The sequence below is a fragment of the Artibeus jamaicensis genome, unplaced genomic scaffold, assembly GCF_021234435.1.
Source record: "Artibeus jamaicensis isolate MK-2021 breed Jamaican fruit bat unplaced genomic scaffold, CSHL_Jam_final contig_923, whole genome shotgun sequence".
Lineage (NCBI taxonomy): Eukaryota > Metazoa > Chordata > Mammalia > Chiroptera > Phyllostomidae > Artibeus > Artibeus jamaicensis.
The window spans coordinates 1,658,883-1,679,888 of NW_026522014.1; the positions used below are offsets into that span (position 1 = coordinate 1,658,883).

Genomic DNA, 21,006 nt, shown 5'->3' on the forward strand with positions numbered 1-21,006 from the left:
ATTAAGAAGCATAAAGTACTAGCCTTTATTTATACCAACAAGCCCCAGATAGAATATATACTGAAAGAGAAGGCCTCATTTATCTAGAAAGAAACTTAATTAACACATATGAGGTGTATGACATATGGAGAAAATTGTAAGACCCCTTTCTGTAGGACACAGAGGATGACAAATGAAAAGATAACAAAGGTCTAGGATAGAAAGATTCCAACAAAAATACCAATAGGTGTTTGTGTCTGCATCTAGATAAGCTAATTGAAAAGTTCATAGGGAAAAACAAACCAAGAATAGCTATAAAAACTCTGAAAAAGAACAATGAGGAGGAAGAAGCCTTATCAATAGTAAGCCATATTATAAAGGCTCAATAATCAAAACAGCACAGTGTTGGCACAAGTATCTACAGATCAGTGGAACAGAATAGGAAGCAAGCCCACGGATGGAACTGGAGAGCATTATGCTGAGTGAAATAAGCCAGGCAGTGAAAGACAAGTACCACATGATCTCTCCTATAAGTAGAACCAAATAACAAAACAAACAAGCAAGCAAAATATAACCAGAGACATCGAAGTAAAGAACAAACTGACAGTAACCAGGGGTGGGTAGAAGGATAATAGGGGGAGGGCCACCAAGGACCATGTATAAAGGACCCGTGGACAAAGCCAAAGCAGGTAGATTCCAGGGTGGCAGGTGGGGATGGGGCAGGGGGGTATGGTGGGGTGAAAATGGAGACAGCGGTCCTTGAACAACAATAAATAAATGAAAGAAAGAAAGCAAGCCCAGAAAATAGGCACAGATTCATGGGAGTGTAATCTGTGGCGGAGGAGGCATCTCTCTTAACTGTCGGGTAAACCTGCACTGTTCAGTAAATGGCAGTGAGATAACTGGACAGCTTTGTGGAAAAAAATGAATTTATGCTGTGTCCTGTATATGCAGAAAAAATATAAACAGCTCAAAGATTTACATTTTTAGAAAAAGGAAAATAGACCTGAAGTACCAGGAGAAAGCATAGCCTTGGAATGGGAAGATCTTCCTGACATAAAACCCATAAGCATAAAAAAAGGAGGGGGTGCATTTTCATACTGGAATGTTCATTTGTTGGCATTGTCTAATAAGTGTGGCACTTTGAGAATCAGCATTTCTTAAAAATGAGAAACAGGATTTATGTCAGCTGTTCTAAGAGACCTTTAAACTTGTTCCCAGTTTCAAAACCAACTTGTCAAAGTTACCAGATGTTTTCACATAGACTGGTGGAGCTTCGTAGATTACCATGCACTTAAAAACTAAACATTTTTCAGTATGTCTTTTTATTATTTGGAAAGAATACATACCCTTTGATATTTTTAAAGATTCCTTGAGATTATTCATAATATCATGACTTAAATTTAACTTATTTCTGAAAGCAATAATTTTAAACTAATGTGACATCTTTCCTAATAGTGCAGATAATGCCTCCAGAGGAAACATGGAAAAAAAAAAGGTGTGTCTCTAAGAAGATTTGTGCCTGGTCACACAGGCAGAATTGTTTAATCCCTGCAAACTGGTAGACGAGAAATCAGAAAACAGCTCGAATATTAACATGTAGAGATGTTTACATATATGTTTTCTTTTGAAGTGCAAGTACGACTTTTGCTGGATTTGCCTAGAAGAATGGAAAAAGCATAGCTCTTCCACAGGCGGGTATTACAGATGCACTCGCTATGAGGTCATCCAGCACGTGGAGGAGCAGTCCAAGGAGATGACCGTGGAGGTAAAGAGAACTGTTTCAGCCAGCACTTCTGGCTAAGCCACTTAATACCATTGCAAGTATTTTGCATTTCTTCTTTTCCCATCTTCATTGTAATGAGGCATGAAGTCAAATACACTTTAGCATAGCCTTTAATTTAAACAAAATAACTTTATAAACTTGAGCTTTTTAAACAAATTTTCCTTTTTTTATATTGAAGATAAGTCTTATGTATTCCAGCCTTTCTCTACAGTGACTTAAAACAATTTTTTTAATTATAGTTGACATACAATAGTGTATTAGTTTCAGGTATACAGCATGGTGATTCAACATTTATATACCATATGATGTGATCACCACAGTAAGTTTAGTAACTGTCACCATACAGAGTTATTATGATATTGACTATATTTTCTTTACTGTGCATTATATCCCCATGACAAAAATAATGCTAACATAATGTCAACAATACAATGTTATGTTATAGCATATAGTAAATATCTTGGTCTGCTTGGCTGCCATGACAAAATATCATAGCTAGGTGGGTTAAACCCAGAAATTTATTTCTCACAGTTCTGGAGACTAGGAAGTACAAGATCAATGTTCTTGCCCATTCACATTTCTGGTGACGACTCTTCCTGGCCTGCAGAAAGCTCTCTTTTTTGCTGTGTCCTCACATGTGGAGAGAAAGCTCTGGTGTCTTCCTCTTACAAGGGCACCAGTTCTGTGGGATTAGGGCCCGTCCTGATAACGGTTATCACCTCACAGGCCCTCTCTCCAAATACACTCACATTGGTGTTAGGGCTTCAACACGAATTTGGGGGGACCACAATTCAGTTCATAGTAATAAGCAATGTAACTAAGCAGGGAAGATACGATAAGCATAGGGCTGGTGAGACATCTCTGCCTTCCACTCTGGGATTGTGGATTCAGAGCTTTGTCACAGAAAGTACAAATTCAGGGCTTTGTTCTGGGAGCCTTAAGTGTATTGGTTATTATTTTTTCTCAATAAAATAGTCAACAAATCTGTGTGCATTAGTATCTATTACTAATAAAATCTTTTAAGTGGTCAAAAAAACCAATTTTAAGAGCTAGTACTTTTATTTGTAAAAGTCATTTACGGAGTTTTGTTTCCTAGGCTGAGAAGAAACACAAACGGTTTCAGGAACTTGACAGATTTATGCACTATTACACAAGATTTAAAAACCATGAGCATAGCTATCAGGTAAGTCCCCAGTCATTTCAAATGCACTGAATTACACCGTTGTGAATAAATAAAGAGAACGATATAAATTATTTATTTCTGTTTCTTTAGTTAGAACAACGCCTTCTTAAAACAGCCAAAGAAAAGATGGAGCAACTGAGTAGAGCTCTCAAAGAAAGTAAGTTGTAAGTGGCGTGTGTGATAATCAATGTAAATAGCCTTCAGTGCTTATTAAGTCAGTCACTCCATTGGTAGGAAGTTAAGGCTTTTAAAGAAATACATTATCTCCATCAGCTCATTTTGGTTCTGTTGGAGTTCTCTGAAGCCCAGAGTGCAGTTTAGCATTTGAGGCCTCTGTGATTAGATTTTCCACCCGGCTTACCTCATCTCCTCTTAATTCAGCCTCCCCTGTTAGCAGATGCACACGTCATGGTTTTGCTTACTCGGTACCGCTGTTAATGCTTGGTGCTCTCCAATGTTGGGAAAGGTGGATGGCCCCTATTGTCATCCCTGACCTAGTCAAAAGAACAAGATTTGAGTGCCACCCAATTGTTGTGGGTCTAAATTCCCAAAGAGTCTTGAAAAAATTTACCAGAGTACCTAGTGGAATGGAAATCAAGGACAGTTTGGGGAGAAATCATCCCACTGGTAAATAACAGACACTGGGGGCAAAAAACAAAAAGACATGAGATAGGACAAACTTAAGGATCATAAAATGGAAGTTCAAAAAGAACATTCCTAAAAATGGATTGAGTACTGGTCACATTATCAGAATATAATATCTTACAATGACCACACAGAGCACTGGCATGCCACAGGTTCTGGCATGTTTTAATCACATTTTTAAAATAGTAGAGCTTGTATATAAAAGGTAGTAAGCCTAAAATTGTAATCAGTTGTACATGTATTTTCTCCAGTTTATAAAAGTAACAAGTACTAATACCCTTTTCATGATGATAATTCCCCAATTAAGATAATAACCATATACATTAATAGCTTAGTCTCCTTACTAATTATGTCTCCTTGCTCCTTAGTCTCCTTACTGAAGTTGCTAGACTTTAGCAGTGATGTAACTGTATCACTCCAATATCGAATTGTCCATGGTTGAAATCGAAAAGAGAACCCTCACAGGCTCTACAGTTCTTCAGCAGGGATTTTCGTCTGTTTCGTCACCAGTGTATTCCTAATGCTGAGAACAGTGCTTAACGCACAGGACACATTCAGTAAATACCTGTAGATGTGAACTACCGTTTCCATTCAGTCTTCTACGGGCTCTAGATATGAAAGAGAACTGAAATGTACAGGATTGGAAAGGAAGAAACACAGCTTCACGGACTTCTCACTGATCACAATGTGGAAGGGGGTGTTTGTTTTGTTTCATTCGTTTTTCTTTTTTTACATCTTAATTCAGATACGTACGCTAGGGTTGGTATTTGGGGCTGGTATGTATTTTATTGTGTGTACATACCCATGTGATTTCTTTCTACAGATGTGCAGAATAATCTATTTTCAAAAGTACTCATGAATTTAGATTCTACTGCTTAATTTCGATTTTTTTTGTAGTTAAGGAAAGGCCTATAATATTTTGGGAAAGAACAGTCTCAGATATGAAAGCAGTTTCTTCTTCCCTCCTCCTTACTCTTCCTTCATTTCCCTCACGTTTTCTGTTCACTAGCATTAGTTATTTAGTTGTCCAGAATGAGTTATATTAGTTATCCAGAATGTTGTGTTTTTTACTCCCCTATAAGGTTATTTTTATAGAGGCATAACTATAATTTGGCTCTTTTTTTTTTTTTTTTTTAAGCAAGACTTTAGTTAGCAAAGTCTCACCAGTGATAACCTAAACAACTTGGTAAAGCATGGGACCTTTGAGTTGACCTAAAGCTTTAGATTTGTTTGCCAGCGGAGTGAGAATGGAATGTCGAATTGGCGTATGTGCTCCTTCCCGACTGCTGTCAGTATCCTGGGCAGGGTGTGTTTTATTTATAAATGCAGACAAGTCACATATGAGTATGTTGTAGGGGTTTTTAGTCTAGTTCAAATAAATACAATTCTACAGCCACTTCAGGCTGTTTCTTAGGGATCCTCGTTTGTTTTTTTGTTTTGTTTTGTTTTGTTTTTAAGAAAATTCAGTGGTATAATTAATTTTATAATAGCATATTTGCAAAAAATTGTTTTCACTGTGCCTGATTCACTTCATAGCTGAAGGAGGCTGTCCAGATACCACTTTCATTGAAGACGCAGTTCACGTGCTCTTAAAAACTCGCCGCATTCTCAAGTGTTCTTATCCCTATGGATTTTTCTTAGAACCTAAAAGCACAAAAAAAGAAATTTTTGAACTCATGCAAGTAAGATATCCTTTTTAAATTAAATTTAAATGCAGTTATTATGAAAAACAAGTTTTCTCCTTCTTCAACCACTTCATTAAGTTTTAACTTATTTAGTGGGAGTAGTAAACAGTTTTATTTTCATTTTTATGATGGTTTTTAAATAAAGGTTTACCAGTGATAAACTGAAATTTTCCTTATGTTTGAATTTCTCATTCTGCAGATCTGAATGAATTCTCAGCTATGCAAACATTTCCTATCACGTTTTAAATTCTTTGTTTTAAGCTGGTTGAGGTTGAAACATAGCCTAATCCAAATTACATAATTAAGGATTTTATCTTCAAAACTGATAAAGTATATATTACTTACTAAATGGGAAAGTTGGTATTTACCCGTTTATTTTAAGAGTACAGCTTAAAAAAATTACAGTACTTAAAAACAAAAACACATATGTCAACTGACATCTCTGTAACTGACCAACTTCATTGTACATTACTCTATTTTTTTGCACCATACTTTCTCTTGCTAGTTTTTGTCATCCCTTTGAATTGCCCCCTACTAATTCATATCCTATATTTCTTTTCAATTTTCAGTATTCGTTTTCTTCATAAAGCCTTTCTAGCCTAGCCCCAAATCACAGGGACCCTGCCTTGCTGCAGATTTTCAGGCATTTCAATGTTGTCTGTACCACATGTCATGCATTTGCATACACAGTGCAAGACTTGAAGTTCAGTAGTTGTTTTTTTTTTTATGTAGACAAATTATAAATTCCTTGTACATAGCTGGTATGCTCACTGCTTCTTTGCAATTCATACCAGCTACATTGCTGTAAACACCTGGCAAATGGGTGCTGTTTTCCTGCAATGTGAGAAATAGAAACATGTTAAATACAAAGTTATTTCAAAGTTTGGAATAGTTTCTGACTTTAGAAGAGTTAGAGTTCATTGAGAAACCAGATAGACTCTGGATTGACTATTTGGATTTGCTGTTGACTCATCCACCAGCCTATAATCTTTTTTTTCTCTTCTTACCATAGACAGACCTAGAAATGGTCACTGAAGACCTTGCCCAAAAAGTTAATAGGCCTTACCTTCGCACACCCCGCCACAAGATTATCAAGGCAGCATGCCTGGTCCAGCAGAAGAGGCAGGAGTTCCTGGCATCCGTGGCTCGGGGGGTTGCTCCTGCAGACTCACCGGAAGCTCCAAGGCGCAGGTAAAAGGGATGCACATTGTGGAAACCATCCTAACTCCAGCCTCAAATGCCAGCAGGTTTATTTTTTTGTCCAACTAGGTTTTATAATACCTCAAATGTGGATAGCTGATGAAAGTATAGTAGCTTCTTTTTGGTGATTTCCCTCAAGTACTACTTCTGTTTTTCTCATTTTTTTGTTTGTCACTGTGTAGTTTCTCACTAAATTAGGCTAGTTGAGCTTCACACTTCAGTGAACTCGTAATTCAAAGAATATGCCAGTGTGTCACTTTAAATAAGTAATATATGTAGTGTTGTGATATCCATAAACATCTCATGTTGTAATATTTGGAAGCCTTGCCAACTTGTCATGGATATATTTGTAAGAGGTGAAGAAATTAGTAGTAAATTAATAAAGTTATTTAATGATCTATATTAGTAAAGTTATTTAAGAGATCTATATCATCCACTAAAGAGAAGGTGAATTCGGTTGTTTCAGTACTTATACTATGGGAGGGAATTTCAGGGGAAAAAGGGGAAGGATTTACAGGAACTAGTATAAAAAACACATGGACAGATACTTATACTACTAATGCCGTTATAAAGTATACCTTTTTCATTCATGATAATTACAAGCATTAGAAATTCCTTTGACCTGTTTTTACATCAACATGTATAATTTAAAAATAGAAGCAGTCATAAAAGTCTGTTGTAGCATGGTTATTTTAATTTTTCTACCATTTTACACAAACATAAAGTAACTTAGAATTTGAAAGAAAAAAATGAAAGTATCACTTTAATTATATTCTATAGTTAATCTACTTTGGGTCAGCAAGTTCCAATCCAAGTAGAGGAATTAAAAGTAGTGCTTAAAGGGCAAGGATCTGGTAGTTTGTATTCTTTAGTACTGATAATAAATCAAATGGTATGTCTAATTTCTTTGTAGCTTTGCTGGTGGAACATGGGATTGGGAATATTTAGGATTTGCATCGCCTGAGGTAATTGTTTTATGGGGGGTTTGTTTTATTTTATTATATTTTCCCTTAGCACAACCCTGCTTCTATCTGCACCCTCTTCTATTCTAAATCCTGAGGTTGTCAGCATTGTTTTTTCTTTCACTTATAATAAAAATGCCTCTGCAGGGCCTACATTTAGTCATTTATGGCCTTAGATTATTAAATGCATCTCTCCTGTTACTATTTTTAATTACTGAACAGTCAGCATTAAGGTCAATTTATATCTCGTATTTTTGGAAAATATCTTCCAATTGATTAACAGAGATACAAATTTTATCTATTAGAAATGCACATTTCTAGTTGTAAAATTGTTTCATTCTGAACCTGGTCTTAAAAGTTATTGCAATAACCTGAGAGAATTGATATATAATCAGCCGCTAAGGTGGAAACTTGACATCAATAGTGTTTATGCAGAAAGAAATGCTTAGCTTAGTTGCTTTCTGCTTCTCTTTAAGATTTTCACATTCTTCTTTTTTTCTTTGTTGTTATTATATGCCACTCTAAAGTACAGAAGTTGTAAAATGCACTGCAAATAGTAGTTGCCACAAATAAAAATATAATAGAGTGAAAATCTTAATCGCATTGCAATTTTCTGAGATTTAAATTGCCACTGTCACTGTTGAGTCTGATTTTTAAATGGTTTTAGCATTTCTTTCTAACTTTGTCTTCTTCCTTGTTCATTTATACCATCCAATGCTTATGTTATAATAAACTTTTAACTTTAATTCTGGATGGGGGCAGAACAATGAATGTCTTGTTTATCATTTATAGCCCATTTGTTATCTTCAACTGAAAGACAGTGAAAGTGATTATTATCTGGAAATGACCGTGGCTCATTTAAATCAGATAGCTTTCTCGTTTCAGCTGCTGCGGATACTTGCAATCACCTTGTAGCCTTTTGTATTGGTAGATGCATCTAAGAAAATACTGACTTGAGAAAACAGTTTGTGGTTAGAGCTCTGATAGGAAATTTTAAATTGACTTAAATTACCCCCCCCAAATTTTTATAGCTAATATCTTAATGAAATGTCTGTTGTAAAACAGACAGTGAACCCTTCCTTTACCTGATCCATGCTTCTTATTTCTATGTTATAATTACAGCTTTGGGGATATTGGGAGAAATGTCCACATAAAAGAAGGAATAAAAGCTTCAATTATCAAAAAAGAGAGAGAGAGAATACTAAAGCTTTCAGAATTTGAAGGTAGAACCACAATTTAGCAAAAATAACTTACTGGCATGGTCACCGTCATGTGTGCGCCACCATGGCTCCTGGCTCATAGTGACACCAGGAATCCGAAAATACTTGACCTTGACTGTTGAGGGCCTGGTAATATGACTGAAGCAGATTTATTTTGTAAAAAATAGGAAAGCTTGCCACCTCACATGTGAGTATTTACAAATGAAATTGTTGAGCTTTTATTCTCTAGAGATTGAGAATTGTGAAAGTATAAATAACAGTTTCTTCATAAATTTATTTTTTATGAGTTAATAACATTTTACAGGGATTATTTAACTCACTTTTACTTTTCTCTGAGTCTTTGGCACGTTGAGACACCAAGCTTTTATCTATACCTTATTACAGGTATAAAGAATCACCCCTCAGTGTGAAACTCTAAAAGTTTGCATGTATGCAACTAGGAAGTAACTGCCAGAATTTTATCTTTAAGAGTTAGCTTCATGCCTTATATACACTTTGGGAAAAAATGCTGTCAAACTCCAGTAGACTTTTATATTTTTTCCAGTAAAGTTAAATCCATCTTATTCTTTTTTAATTACACCGCATGGGTCAGTGGCCAGCATCGGTATTTGCTTTGTGCCACTTCAGGGGCAGAGGAGCCCCGGGGAAAGAGCGTAACCGGAAGTCTGCAGGCCGCCTGAACGCAGGCCCGGCTCTGCAACTTCCCAGCCCGAGGGCTGTTCCCTTCTGTACTTTCTTCAGAATGGGGGTGGTGACGTCATGGGGGATTCCGGCAGGATCAGAGCATGTCTTTACGTCACTGACAAAACTGGTGCTCCGTAAACTGTAGTTACTATTTAAAACAAATATCCTAGCAGCTTTTTTCCCTCTAAATCTTAGGGTCTCTTCATCTTCTCTGTAGCCTTAACACTCTTCAAAACATTTGGAACATCCCAACTAAAGTTTTTTCATGTGCTTACCTGAAGATCTTAGGAATCCTTGGAAATTTTCAGATAAGTTTAATTTTATGAGAGCAAATTTTTTAAGCCTATTGCATCCCGAGAGAATGCCATGTGAGTTTTTCATCAGAAAAATTATATAATAGATTTATCCTAGGCTTCCAGGCAAAGAGGATATTCTAGAGAATATCCTAGGCTTCCAGGCTTCTGAGACCCTCTTTGGCTATATTTATACAATCCTAAAACTATATTCAGCCCTTTGAAGGCAACCATGAGGCTGATGTGGCCCCCGGTGAAGATGAGTTTGACCCCCTTGGCCTAAATAATGCCCCCAGGCACTTGTATCATCTGTGCATTTGTACCTAATGTGGCAGGATGCCTGTCACTCTTACTAGAGTCCAGCTGCTTATGCAGATGAAGGAGTTTAAATAAATTTAACCTGAGTGACATGACATGGAAGTTTTATTTGTAATGTAAAACTTTTGTTTATTTTAGTGTTTTCACAATATACGTATATTGAGTACTCGAGGGTAACCAAGATAAACATAGACCTGAGTATCCTAGAGCTTATCACTGAAAGAATCTATAATGATTCCCAGAATTAGCCTTCTTGCCTTGGTGTCACGCCCACTGGCCTCTTTTCTCATACCTTGTGTCACTAAAATCTGGTCCTGCCCTTTGCAATAGCAAACCCACTTTAAACTGTTACTGCAGATGTAAAATGAACTCAGGGACATCTGCCCAAATTGTGTTCTTCCCATTTGTGAAATAGAAAACACTTCCCCCTGCCTGTCTTGTAGATAGCCCCACATGTTAGCTAATACAGGGAGGAAGCCAAGCAGCATCTCGTTCTAAAGCTAACCTCACACCTTCCCCTAATCTAGTCATTTGACCTGTGAGTGTGATATTCTAGCCCCACAAAATATAAAGTCTAACAGTCTGACATGCACTTAACAGTGTGGGCTTTTCTTTCTTTCTCGTGTATCTATCACAGTCACTTCTTAACAACCAGACCTCCAGGGAGGTCCCAACTTCCATTAGTCAGACCATCACAGGAGCAGTTAGACTACTAAGTAACAAGACCCAGGCACAGGAAATGTGGCTCAGTTGAGATCTAGCCTTGGAGCTTGCAAGTATTCCCAGTTTACCCAGGCAGTTGTACTGACTGCTTAAAATTTTTATTTTTCCATTTTCCCTTTTCTTTTTCCTTGGCATGGCCCAGCCAGGAGTTTCTTTTTCTAAAGCCAAATGATTTTATAATACATATATAAAATCACACTTTTTCCCCCTGGAATATTGTGCTGTTTATTTTATTGGCATTAAAAAAGTGCATGCTCTCCTGTATTTTATAACCTTTGGTTTATGCAGGAATATGCTGAATTTCAGTATCGGAGGCGGCACAGACAGCAGCGCCGGCGCGGGGACGTGCACAGCCTGCTCAGTGACCCCCCAGACCCCGACGAGCCCAGTGAAAGCACTTTAGGTGAGTGAGCTCTCAGAGTAGGTGTGTTTTAACCTCTTAGCTGAGTATGTGTTTGTGAAAGCGTTTGTAGTTTAGGTGTACAATCAGTGTGGAGCTGCTTTTACTGGCACAGGATACGGAAAACCAGGGGAGTTAAGAACGTGAGCTGTGGACTCAGACCTGGGTTCAGGACCCCATCTCCGCTGCTCCGAACAGAGCAGCACGTTAATTGAGTCGCTGAACTTCTCGAAGCTCTGGTCTCCACATTCTAAAGGAGCAACACGAATAGTGCTACTCGGGGGCTAACTGTGGGTTTTAGGTGAGATTATGCATGTGAAGTTCGTCAGCATGAGTAGTTCTGGTAGCACTCGTACAGTGTAGCTGTCCTGGGGTGTTTTCTTCCTCGCCTCAGGTCTCCTATAAGCACTCTTCAAAAGAGAAGATTTCTGGTATTAGAAATTACTTCAATTATCAACCTTTAAATACTAAATTATAATTGAAAGTCCTTAAACTGTAATGTCAGTAGATTATCTTTAGTAAATCAGGATCAGTGGGCCTAAAGATTTTTCTTCAGGCTATTATTGTAGTTCCCACAATCTTTAAAAAAAATAAACTAACTAAAACCCTGAAAACTGAAACACCTTTACTTATTATTGCTTAAGAAAACAGAGAGGCCCTGGCTGGTGTGGTTCAATGGATTGAGAGCTGGCCTATGAACCAAGGGGTCGGCGGTTCAATTCCCAGTCAGGGCACAGGCCTGGGTTGCAGGCCAGTTCCCAGTTGGGGGCATGTGAGAGGCAACCACACATTGGTGTTTCTCTCCTCTTTCTCTCTCCCTCCCCCTCTCCCTAAAAATAAATAAAATCTTTTTTTTTTTTTTTTAAGAAAAGACAGGAATGGATGGTGATGGTAACATTGGTACTTCTTGGTGTTAGGAGGCCAAGAAGCAGTAGCATTGGCATTTCTGAATGGAACCGCATGTAGTGTAAGCAAAAATGCAAAGAATAATCATGGGTGTGAAGTAGCCTGAGAGATACGTTGTTGCTTATGGTGAGACAAATACACATGAGAAATCTGAAAGGTGGGGTGAACTGCGAACACAGGTTCTCACCAGCACTGAAAGAGAAATTGCCAGTTTAACTGACAAGATACATGACATCTGTATGACTGGACTGTCTCTGATGCTGCTTGCTCTGAAACAGATCTCCCAGAAGGTGGCAGCAGCCGCAGGCTGAGCCCCTCCGTGGTCGGCTCTGCGTCCATGAGCGCCCTGCACAGCTCTGCCCTGCGTGACCTCCCCTCCGCCGGCCGCTCCGAACACCAGGATGCTCTCCAGGTAGCTTTGCTGGCCATCCCCGCGGCCCCGCCTCTGCTCCTGCTCAGTTCAGCCTGGTTTCCTCATTTCACTTTCACTGCTTTTTCTTCCCCCTTCCATTCTAAATTGTTTCAGGGGTGTGCTGTAGGAAAAAAGATTCACCGTAAGGAATTTTTCCCCTGTAACAGGGAAGAGAAAACTAAACTAAGATTTGAATAGATGAAATCATTCTTCTGTATAAATAGAGTTAATGGGGGAAATACAATAAAAATAAACTATTGAAATAAAAAATAAAAATAAAGAGAGGAGATATTAATTGCGTTAGGTAAAAAAAAGAACAGTGGTAAACCTCATTGGGTTAAATCATTTTTCCTTTTAAATTTTAGAGTGGTTTTATTTTCTGTCACCCTCAGGCTCTGAGTTCCTTGGATGAAGATGATCCCAATATACTTCTCGCAATACAGTTGTCACTGCAAGAATCGGGGCTGGCCATCGAAGAAGGAAACAGAGACTTCCTTGGTAGTGAAGCATCCTTGGGCGCCATGGGCACTTCTTTATCTTCCAGGCTGGACTCGGTCCCCAGGAGCACAGACAGCCCGCAGGCGATGTTAAGCAGCTCTGAGCTGTTGGAACTTGGCGACAGCCTCCTGAGGCTAGGAGCAGGGAGTGACCCGTTTTCCCCTGACACCCTGAGTTCACACCCTCTCAGTGAGGCACGAAGTGAATTCTGTCCCTCATCCAGTGACCCCGACTCAGCTGGCCAGGATGCCAGCATCAATGATAATCTTCTTGGCAACATAATGGCTTGGTTTCATGACATGAACCCTCAGACTATTGCCCTGATTCCTCCAGCGGCTTCAGAAGTCAGTGCAGATTCCCAGCCCCCCTGTGTCAGAGATGGGTCAGAAGGCACGAGGGATGTGGAACTGGTGCCACCAGAAGAGGATCCTGTATTTGAAGATGCTGTGGTCAGTGAAGGTAGAGGAACCCAGAAAGGAGAGGAAAACTCTTTGGAAGAGAATGTTCTAGCTGGGGAAGCAGCTCCTCAAGCTGGCAGAAGTGGTAATGAGGCAGCCAACAAGGAGGGTAGTTCAGATGTTTCAAGTCAAACACCTCAAACCCCAAGTGACTGGGTTGAACAGGTCCACCTAGTGTGAGCTGCACACCCCGGGCTCCCAGCGTGTCATCGCGGAGACAGGTGGTGTGCCAGTGCAGTGCGCTGCCGCTGGACTCGATCCGCTGAATCCCAGCTCAGCTCTGAACCACTGGAAGTAGGATCAAATACAAGGCGTTCCCCCCGAATAGTAGCTTCATTTTGGAGTTAAGCCTCACAGGGAACCTCTTTCAAATTTAATTGGATAGCTTTCCCTTTTTTCACTGACAAAAAGAAAGCGGGAGAGAGAGAGAAACAAATTGGAGTAAGTCGGTTAGATTCCACACGCCAAAAAAATGCAGTCCCCTGTTTAGCCTAAGGTCGGCAATAGTTAAATTGAACATTAAAATTAAAGGCTTACTCCTTAATCCTTGGATGGTTTTCCTCTTTCAAAAAAAAAAGTGGGGTGGGGGGAATCTTCATTTTAGACGTTGTTTTGGGTAGATCTGTTTGAACAAACACTGCGTTCCTTGATCTCTCTGTGCTCAGACTTTCTTCCCGCCTTTTCGTCTGAGCAGAATGAATCGAAGTGTCCAAAGCTTCTCGTTAGTGCTGCATCCACCACCATGTACTTGGTTTTCATTCTCACATGAGTTGAAAATTCCTTTTCATGTCTATTTACAGTCCACTAGTGCCAAACTCTGACTCGTGCGCCAAGACGGCATTGAGGCGAGGGGTGCCCGCGAGGCTCTGGGTGGCCCCAGCGCACTCAGGAGTAAGGCACCATGGGTGGCAGTGAAATTCCAGGCTTTAATGGGCTTTTGTTGCCATGGAGACTGCATTTACATAAATGTAGCCTGTAGCTTAAGTTAACTAAACCTAATGCTGCTGTTAAAACAGTTTATTTTAATATTAAAATATGGTTGATTAGCAACAGCGGTGCTGTATTTTAAAAGACACTTTATTGGAAGTGCAATCATAGTTCTTTGTTTTCACAGTTTTACAGTGCATTCTAATTACTAATGGGTGCAATTACTTTTAATGGTAAGTGTTTTATAAAATAGAAAAAAGTGGAGTTTTCTGAGTTATAGTAAATCCCACGATTATTAAAAAATCCAATAAAACATCCTGCGCAACATGTTACTGTGCCTTTGCCTAACTAAACGGATAGTTGCCAGTTAAATGAGTGAGTCATTCACACTTCACTGTCTCTTCTGAAATGACTATGCTACGAACTGCAGAGACCTCCATAAAACCACCCATGGCCTTGCCTTTACAGTAAACATAACAACTAAATATTCGATCAGTCGTTTGCCTAAATAGCAGGTACTGACATGTGTTCGTTCTGTTGCACAATACTAATTTGCCATGTGATTACTGTTTAGTGTCCAAAAAAATCAACTTCCTAGTTATCAGTGTCTTACTGTGAAGAAAATACTGGTCTTAGTTGTAATTAAGATACAATGATACAGTGTGTAATTAAAACTAGAGTAACTGTTGGAATGGCTGTTTTACTTACATATTATCACAACTAGCATAACATAAACAAAATAGATATGCAACGCTCCATTTAACGTTTTGCCAGATTCTTACCAGAAATCTGCAGATACCAAAATTTCAGTACCAAGTTTGTACAGGCACGTCCTGGGCTGGGGGAAAGGTTACATTAGTATTGCTAGTCACATGAGTTACAATTACAGTTTTTTGTTACTTTTTATTTTCCAAACCCTGCTTTTGAGATACTCTCATTTTTGGAGTTTGCATGGCTAGGCTGTGGTAGTGGTTGATGCCCCCCAGGCCCCCAGGGTAGAGAGCAGTGTGGGAGTTGTCCTGTGCCGGGAGTCCCGAGTCCACAGTAGGGCTCCTTTCCCCAGTCACCAGAGACATTGGCATCAACCCTGTGAGGATTTGTTGGAGTAAATGTTAACTTTTATCTGCGGTGTATTACTGTATATTCAACTGAAATAGTCCATTAAAGGATTTTTTTTTTTTTTACAAATTTATTTTGGATTGAAAATACCAACACCCATCAGTTTTTAGACCAAGTTGTAACTTTTCAGAAGAAGGATCTGTGTGCCGCGAAGCCTGTCTGGCACAGCCGCGGTCAGCGCGGCCGTGCTGCGTGGGGGCGGCGGCGAAGCCTGCGCGCCGCGGGGAGGGGGCGCTGCGGCTTCACCCGGGCAGGCGGCGGGCGGTGCCCAGTGTCTGCACGCTGCTCCCTCCGGAGCGTGAGGAAAGACCATTAGCCCATTTGTATTTCCTTGGTACATATTTTAAAAACAACAGTCACTGACTTTACAATTCAGAAATAAAGTTTGGCAAAGCCTATTTTGTAAACAAGTTAATTTTATAATGTAAAAAAACTACTCTAACCTGGACTTGTTATTTGCACTTTCATAGTCTATACTTGATACATTCCCACTTTATATATAGTAGGGTCTACAACCGTGTAGATGTTTGGCCAAATGAATGCTGTTAATAATATGTAAAATTCTTTGATTAAACATTTATTACTTAAACTACTTCACTTTTGTCTCGTTACATTATAGACTTTGTTTTAACCGAGTTAGGAAGCTGATTTTCTTCAAATTAAATTCTCTCAAACATGATGCGATTAATATTGTTCTTATATGTAACTGATTGGGGCCTAATATTTTTCACACTCAGGATTTTGTGCCCCAGAATAGTAGATTTCTTTCTAGAAAGATGTAAGTGGCTCTTTCTAGTCTATTATATGACTGTCCTTGTTTTAAGAAATAAAAAGGGCGGTGGTTACACCTCGTAAAGAACGATGGACCAGAAAAGTTTGCTGTCGTCTCTTTTACTTAGGATGGCAGGTGGCTGGCCAGTGGAGTGGTGGCCAAACGTTTGAAGGAATTACTCTTCTTCAGTCTCTATAATTGTGATTGAAACTGTTCTTGATCAGGCCGTGTTACCTTTTAGCCGGCCGTTGCACAAGGGCCCGGCCTACACGAGGCATCCGTGCGCGGACTGGCTGAGAGAGAGTCCTGAGGGAGCGAACAGAACACAACACAGACAAGGTAACTTACTGTACAGGAAGCTGAGTTTCGTTGCGCCTGCACATCTTGGTGAGCGTGCCAAAGACTGCAAGGCCTGGCAACAAAATCGCCTGGGCTGTTGATGCCGCTGGCAGCCTTAAGGAGCAGTCCTGCCATAAAAGCATGGAAAGCATTGCATCCGTGACGCTCGGAGTTCCTCGGCTGCAGCACACCCCCGCTGCATGCTTGGCATTCGTCCAGGCCCAGAATACGGCCCAGTTCCTGTGGCGCTGGGGGCAGGGAGAACTGGCACCAGTGTGCCGGCGTTTGTGCTGCGTGCTCTGCTGTGAGTGATGGAGCCCTTTACCTCTGACCCAGCAGTCTCATTACTTCTACTGGCTCTGAAATGGACCAGCTAACATACTGATTTGTGAACAGGGTACAGTGAACTCCCAGACCCGACAATTTTGCCAGTACGGGTGGAATGCTGACAGACATGATTTTCTGGGAGAGGAATCATGGGCCACGGGAGGGCATACAGGACTCTGAAGTCTGTGTGGTAGTGAACTCTCACCCAAGTAGTAGGTAAGGGATGGGGGAAAAGAGTACCGGTTCCCACTGTCCTACCTCTTGCTGAACTGGACTTGAGCTGATGTTTAAAGGCTTAGGGATAAAAGGTAGGACTGAAATAAGCTGTTCAGATGGTTCCTTGATTGTTGCTAACTCCTGCAGGCGAGCAGAAGAAGGAATGTTTTCATGACCAGGAGTCAAAAATTCCCGTAGCCCTACCTGAAAGGCAGTATGGCTGCACCTACTGAGTCAGAGTCCCCAAACATAAAATCAGTGTATCAGCAATAAGAAGCTGGCTGTGTGAGAGCTTTGAGTGGACCAAAAACATTAGACATTTATATGGCTGGACAACAAGTAATCACAACACTATCCAAATGCTTAGGCGAATGCAAAGCCTTGCCTGAAAGTGCAGGTCAGGCCGCCCTCACAGCACCGGGCATCTGATGTAGCCGGCCGTGAGGACAAGGTGCTGGGTGCAGGAGTGATACGAGATGCCACGGGCTGCGGCGTCTAGACGCCGACTGGCCTCACCACTGCCAGGGGAGAGGGAGTTGTGCTACTGTGCGGACACTGACCCTGGAGCAAGGGGCTACAGGAGAAGGACGACCCACGCAGGCTAGCCTTCCGGTCCCCGGGCCTCCTCGCCCCATGGCAAGGGGGTATGGTGATCTGCCACCCATTTGTCACCTGGCAGTAGCTCCTGACTGACATACATGTTAGACAACTCAGCTGGGAGAAAGTCTGGACACAGTAGGGGGCAGGAGGGGCTTCCCTTGTGGGTCGGGCCCTCTAGGTGATTCAGCGGAATGTTGGGCTTCCAAATCCAAATGCCTAACACAAGGAATGTGTTCTGTGCCCATCAGTACCGGTCTCATAATTGTCGGGTGGGTTCTCGGGTTCAGGGACGGCCGTGTGCAGAGAGGTGGGCATGGATCACCCCCTAGCCTGGCTCCTTGTCCCCCCTCTGGGGTGGCCCAGCAGACACGAGACAGAATCCCAGGAGGAGAAAGTGCAGTCACCTTTGTTCCCCTGCTCGCAGTAATCCTTTGTTTTTTCCTAGAATCTGGATACAATTAACCTTGTCTTAAGGGAGGAATTGTCTATTTACATCACCTCACATGGTAAAAAGCTATGGGAGGTTTGTTGGTGCAATACTTCATAGGTTAGGACAGATTAGTAAAGAGTAACTTTGTTTATGTGTAAACTCGTTTTTAAAGGCCAAATTCTATAATATTGAAGTCCACATGTTGCATATAAAATGTTGTGTAGTTGCATCAATACCGGGTAAATTCGTTGGTACATCTCTTCAGTTTTTCTGTTACTGGAAATCACTGCCTTTGTTAAACTTAGTGGCAATCTGAGTATTCAGGCCCTTTCCCAGCACAACGTCGCCATCTGCTGGACGCATCCATGAAGTACACCCGTTTTGGAGAACGATTCTGTTCCTAGACTCTTGCTGAAACTGAATGCCAGCCCTGTGAGGCGTAATGTGTGTCATCTTCACTTTACGGTGGGTGAGCTGCAATTGGAGAATTAACATGGGCCCAGCAGGCCTTGCAGGTCAAACAGAAATGGTGCATTTCAGAATGCAGCTAGCCTGACCATAGCAGTATCTTGATTTTACATGAAAGTAGTAGCTACCCCTTTGGGGGGGTGTATTATCTGCCCAACTTCACTGCCTAAAACAAAGCCGCTGGTTTAGTAGGAGGTCTCAGTTCACAGGTACCTGGCCTGGGTTCATCTGCTTGGCAGCAGTTTCTGCCAAGTCCCAGCCGCCCCTTGTAGCTATAGAAAAGAAAGATCTAAAATTGATATGGAGAGGCAAAGGAACTAAAATGGTTAAAACTATTTCAAAGAATAAAATTGAAGTGGGAGGGATCATCCTACCCCATTCCAAGACTACAGGAATCACAACTATGATACTGGTGGGAAACCTCATCAAGTGATTTTGACAAAGGTGCAAAAGCAATACAGTGCAGGTTAGTCTGTGCAATAAAGGGCACCGGTGCAGTCCGCAATCAGGTACAAATGTATGAGTCTCTCCCTAACCCTTACACTTGATATAAAACAAAGTGGGTCACAGGTTTAAATGTAAAATACAAAACTTAGGAAAAAAAACTTTATGTTCTAGGCTAAGCAGAGAATTCTTAGCAAAAGTATAATCCATTAAAGAAAGCATTGATTAAATTGGACTTTTTAAACTTTGCAAAAGACCTTATGGAGAAGATGGAAAGACAAGCTATAGACTGGAAGAAAATACTTGCCAACTATGTGCCTAGAATATGTAAAGAACTCTCAAAACTCAACAGTAAAAAGACAATTGAATATAAAATGGACAGAAGACATGAGACATTTCACAGAAGAGGATACATAGTTAAGAAATAAGCATAGAAACGATGGTCGACACCACTATCCATCAGGACATGTAAATTTAAATCACGAGACACATTACACACCTATCAGGATGGCTAAAACAAATAGCAACACCAAATGCTGATGGATCACTTATACATTGCTGGTGAGGGTGTAACATGGTACAGCCACCTTGGAAAGTAGCTGGGCAATTTCTTTAAAGATTAACCATGTACTTAGCATGACTCAGCATTTGTGCTCCTGGACATTTATCACAGAGATGTGAAAACATGTCCACATGAAAACCCGTATATGTGATGTACGGCAGCTGCACTTGCAACAGCCCGAAACTGGAGTCCCCCCAAATGTCCTGCAGTAGGTGAACGGTTAACTGTGGCACGTCCATGTCAGGGAACTGGACTCGACAGTAAAAGGAATGGACTATTGGCACAACTGGCAACAACTTCGTTGGATCTCAAGGGCACTGTGTGGATTGGAAAAAAGCCAATCTTGAAATGTCACAGTGTCGCAGTGCAATTCCACCTATGTAACATTTTTGAAATGACAAAACAATAGAGATAGAAGCAAATCAGTGGTCGCCAAAAGTGGGGGTGCAGAGAGGTGTGTGCGTGTGGCTATAAAGGGGTTGCACAGGGGATGTCCTTGGTGATAGAATAGTCAGTGTCATGGTTGCAGTGACGGCTACAGGAATCTACATGTGATGAAGTAACTGTACATACATACGGCACCCACAACAACTCTGGTTTTGATAGTGTGCATTTTGTAAGAGAAAACCATGGTGGGGGGCAGGCAGGGGAGACCAGGTAAAGTGCGCACAGGACCTGTTATCTGTGCAACTCCTTGTGAGTCTGTATTTCAAAATTAAAAGTTTTGTTTTTAAAGGTAAACCAGACTCAGCACGCAGACAATAGTTTGCCGACCCCTGCCTTAGAACACCTGTCAGATCATTGTTACTTTGTACATGGCACGCTGTTCGTAGTGCTGCAACCTGGGGCCATTGAAGATAACTTCAGTTGGTTCATTTGTTTCAAGGACTTCCATGAAGCAAAGGGTCCTAAAACTGCCCACATTCGTTCTTGACAGTAATGTCAAATGCATGCCACATCATCTGGCTGTTGACTCACATCCTTGGAGCCTGTGAGCGCAGCACGGCACACCGGCTTTGAAAAGAACGTGGCTGACTGCGCACTCGCCTCTAACAGGAGCGGTTTCGCCAGGACCACTTGCACGTAGACAGCTGTGCTTATCAGTCCATGCCCAGAGCTACAATGAGGGAATACTCGTGGGAAAATTCAAAGAACAAAAGTTAGAATGACAGGCCCCGAATTTGTGGGCACTATAGAAAGTATAACCTGACTTCTGCTCTGGATTTTCCTCTCCCATTCCCTGTAAGCTTCCAGTGCCCCATTACGGGCATCTTGAGTTGATGTACAAATGGATTTGGGACCACTCCTGACAGGTGTTTAAATTGTGCACTCTGGTCTCAAGAGATGAATTTCCCATATTGAGGACAAATTAGTCCACTCATGTGGCTGACTGCTCAGACTCTTTATCAAATGCAGAAATCAAAAAGATTGTCATAAGCATTGGAATCTC

At 40.9% G+C, this 21,006-nt stretch overlaps 1 protein-coding gene across 4 annotated transcripts in view; it reads left to right on the top strand.

Moving 5' to 3' along the window:
- Window positions 1–16,000, top strand: part of ANKIB1 (ankyrin repeat and IBR domain containing 1) — a 141,535-nt gene extending 125,535 nt beyond the window's left edge. For 2 of the 4 annotated variants that reach the window (XM_037136491.2, XM_037136492.2), the window contains exons 12-20: window positions 1,613–1,747; window positions 2,862–2,948; window positions 3,039–3,105; window positions 5,130–5,275; window positions 6,291–6,469; window positions 7,392–7,443; window positions 10,967–11,081; window positions 12,263–12,396; window positions 12,789–15,999. In XM_037136491.2, the coding sequence (XP_036992386.2) occupies window positions 1,613–1,747; window positions 2,862–2,948; window positions 3,039–3,105; window positions 5,130–5,275; window positions 6,291–6,469; window positions 7,392–7,443; window positions 10,967–11,081; window positions 12,263–12,396; window positions 12,789–13,532 (1,659 nt within the window). In that variant the 3' untranslated portion in view covers window positions 13,533–15,999. Of the gene's footprint in view, window positions 1–1,612; window positions 1,748–2,861; window positions 2,949–3,038; window positions 3,106–5,129; window positions 5,276–6,290; window positions 6,470–7,391; window positions 7,444–10,966; window positions 11,082–12,262; window positions 12,397–12,788 lie in introns of all 4 variants that reach the window. The other 2 variants (XM_037136493.2, XM_037136494.2) reach the window with 2 other exon arrangements.
- Window positions 16,001–21,006: the final 5,006 nt, after the last annotated feature.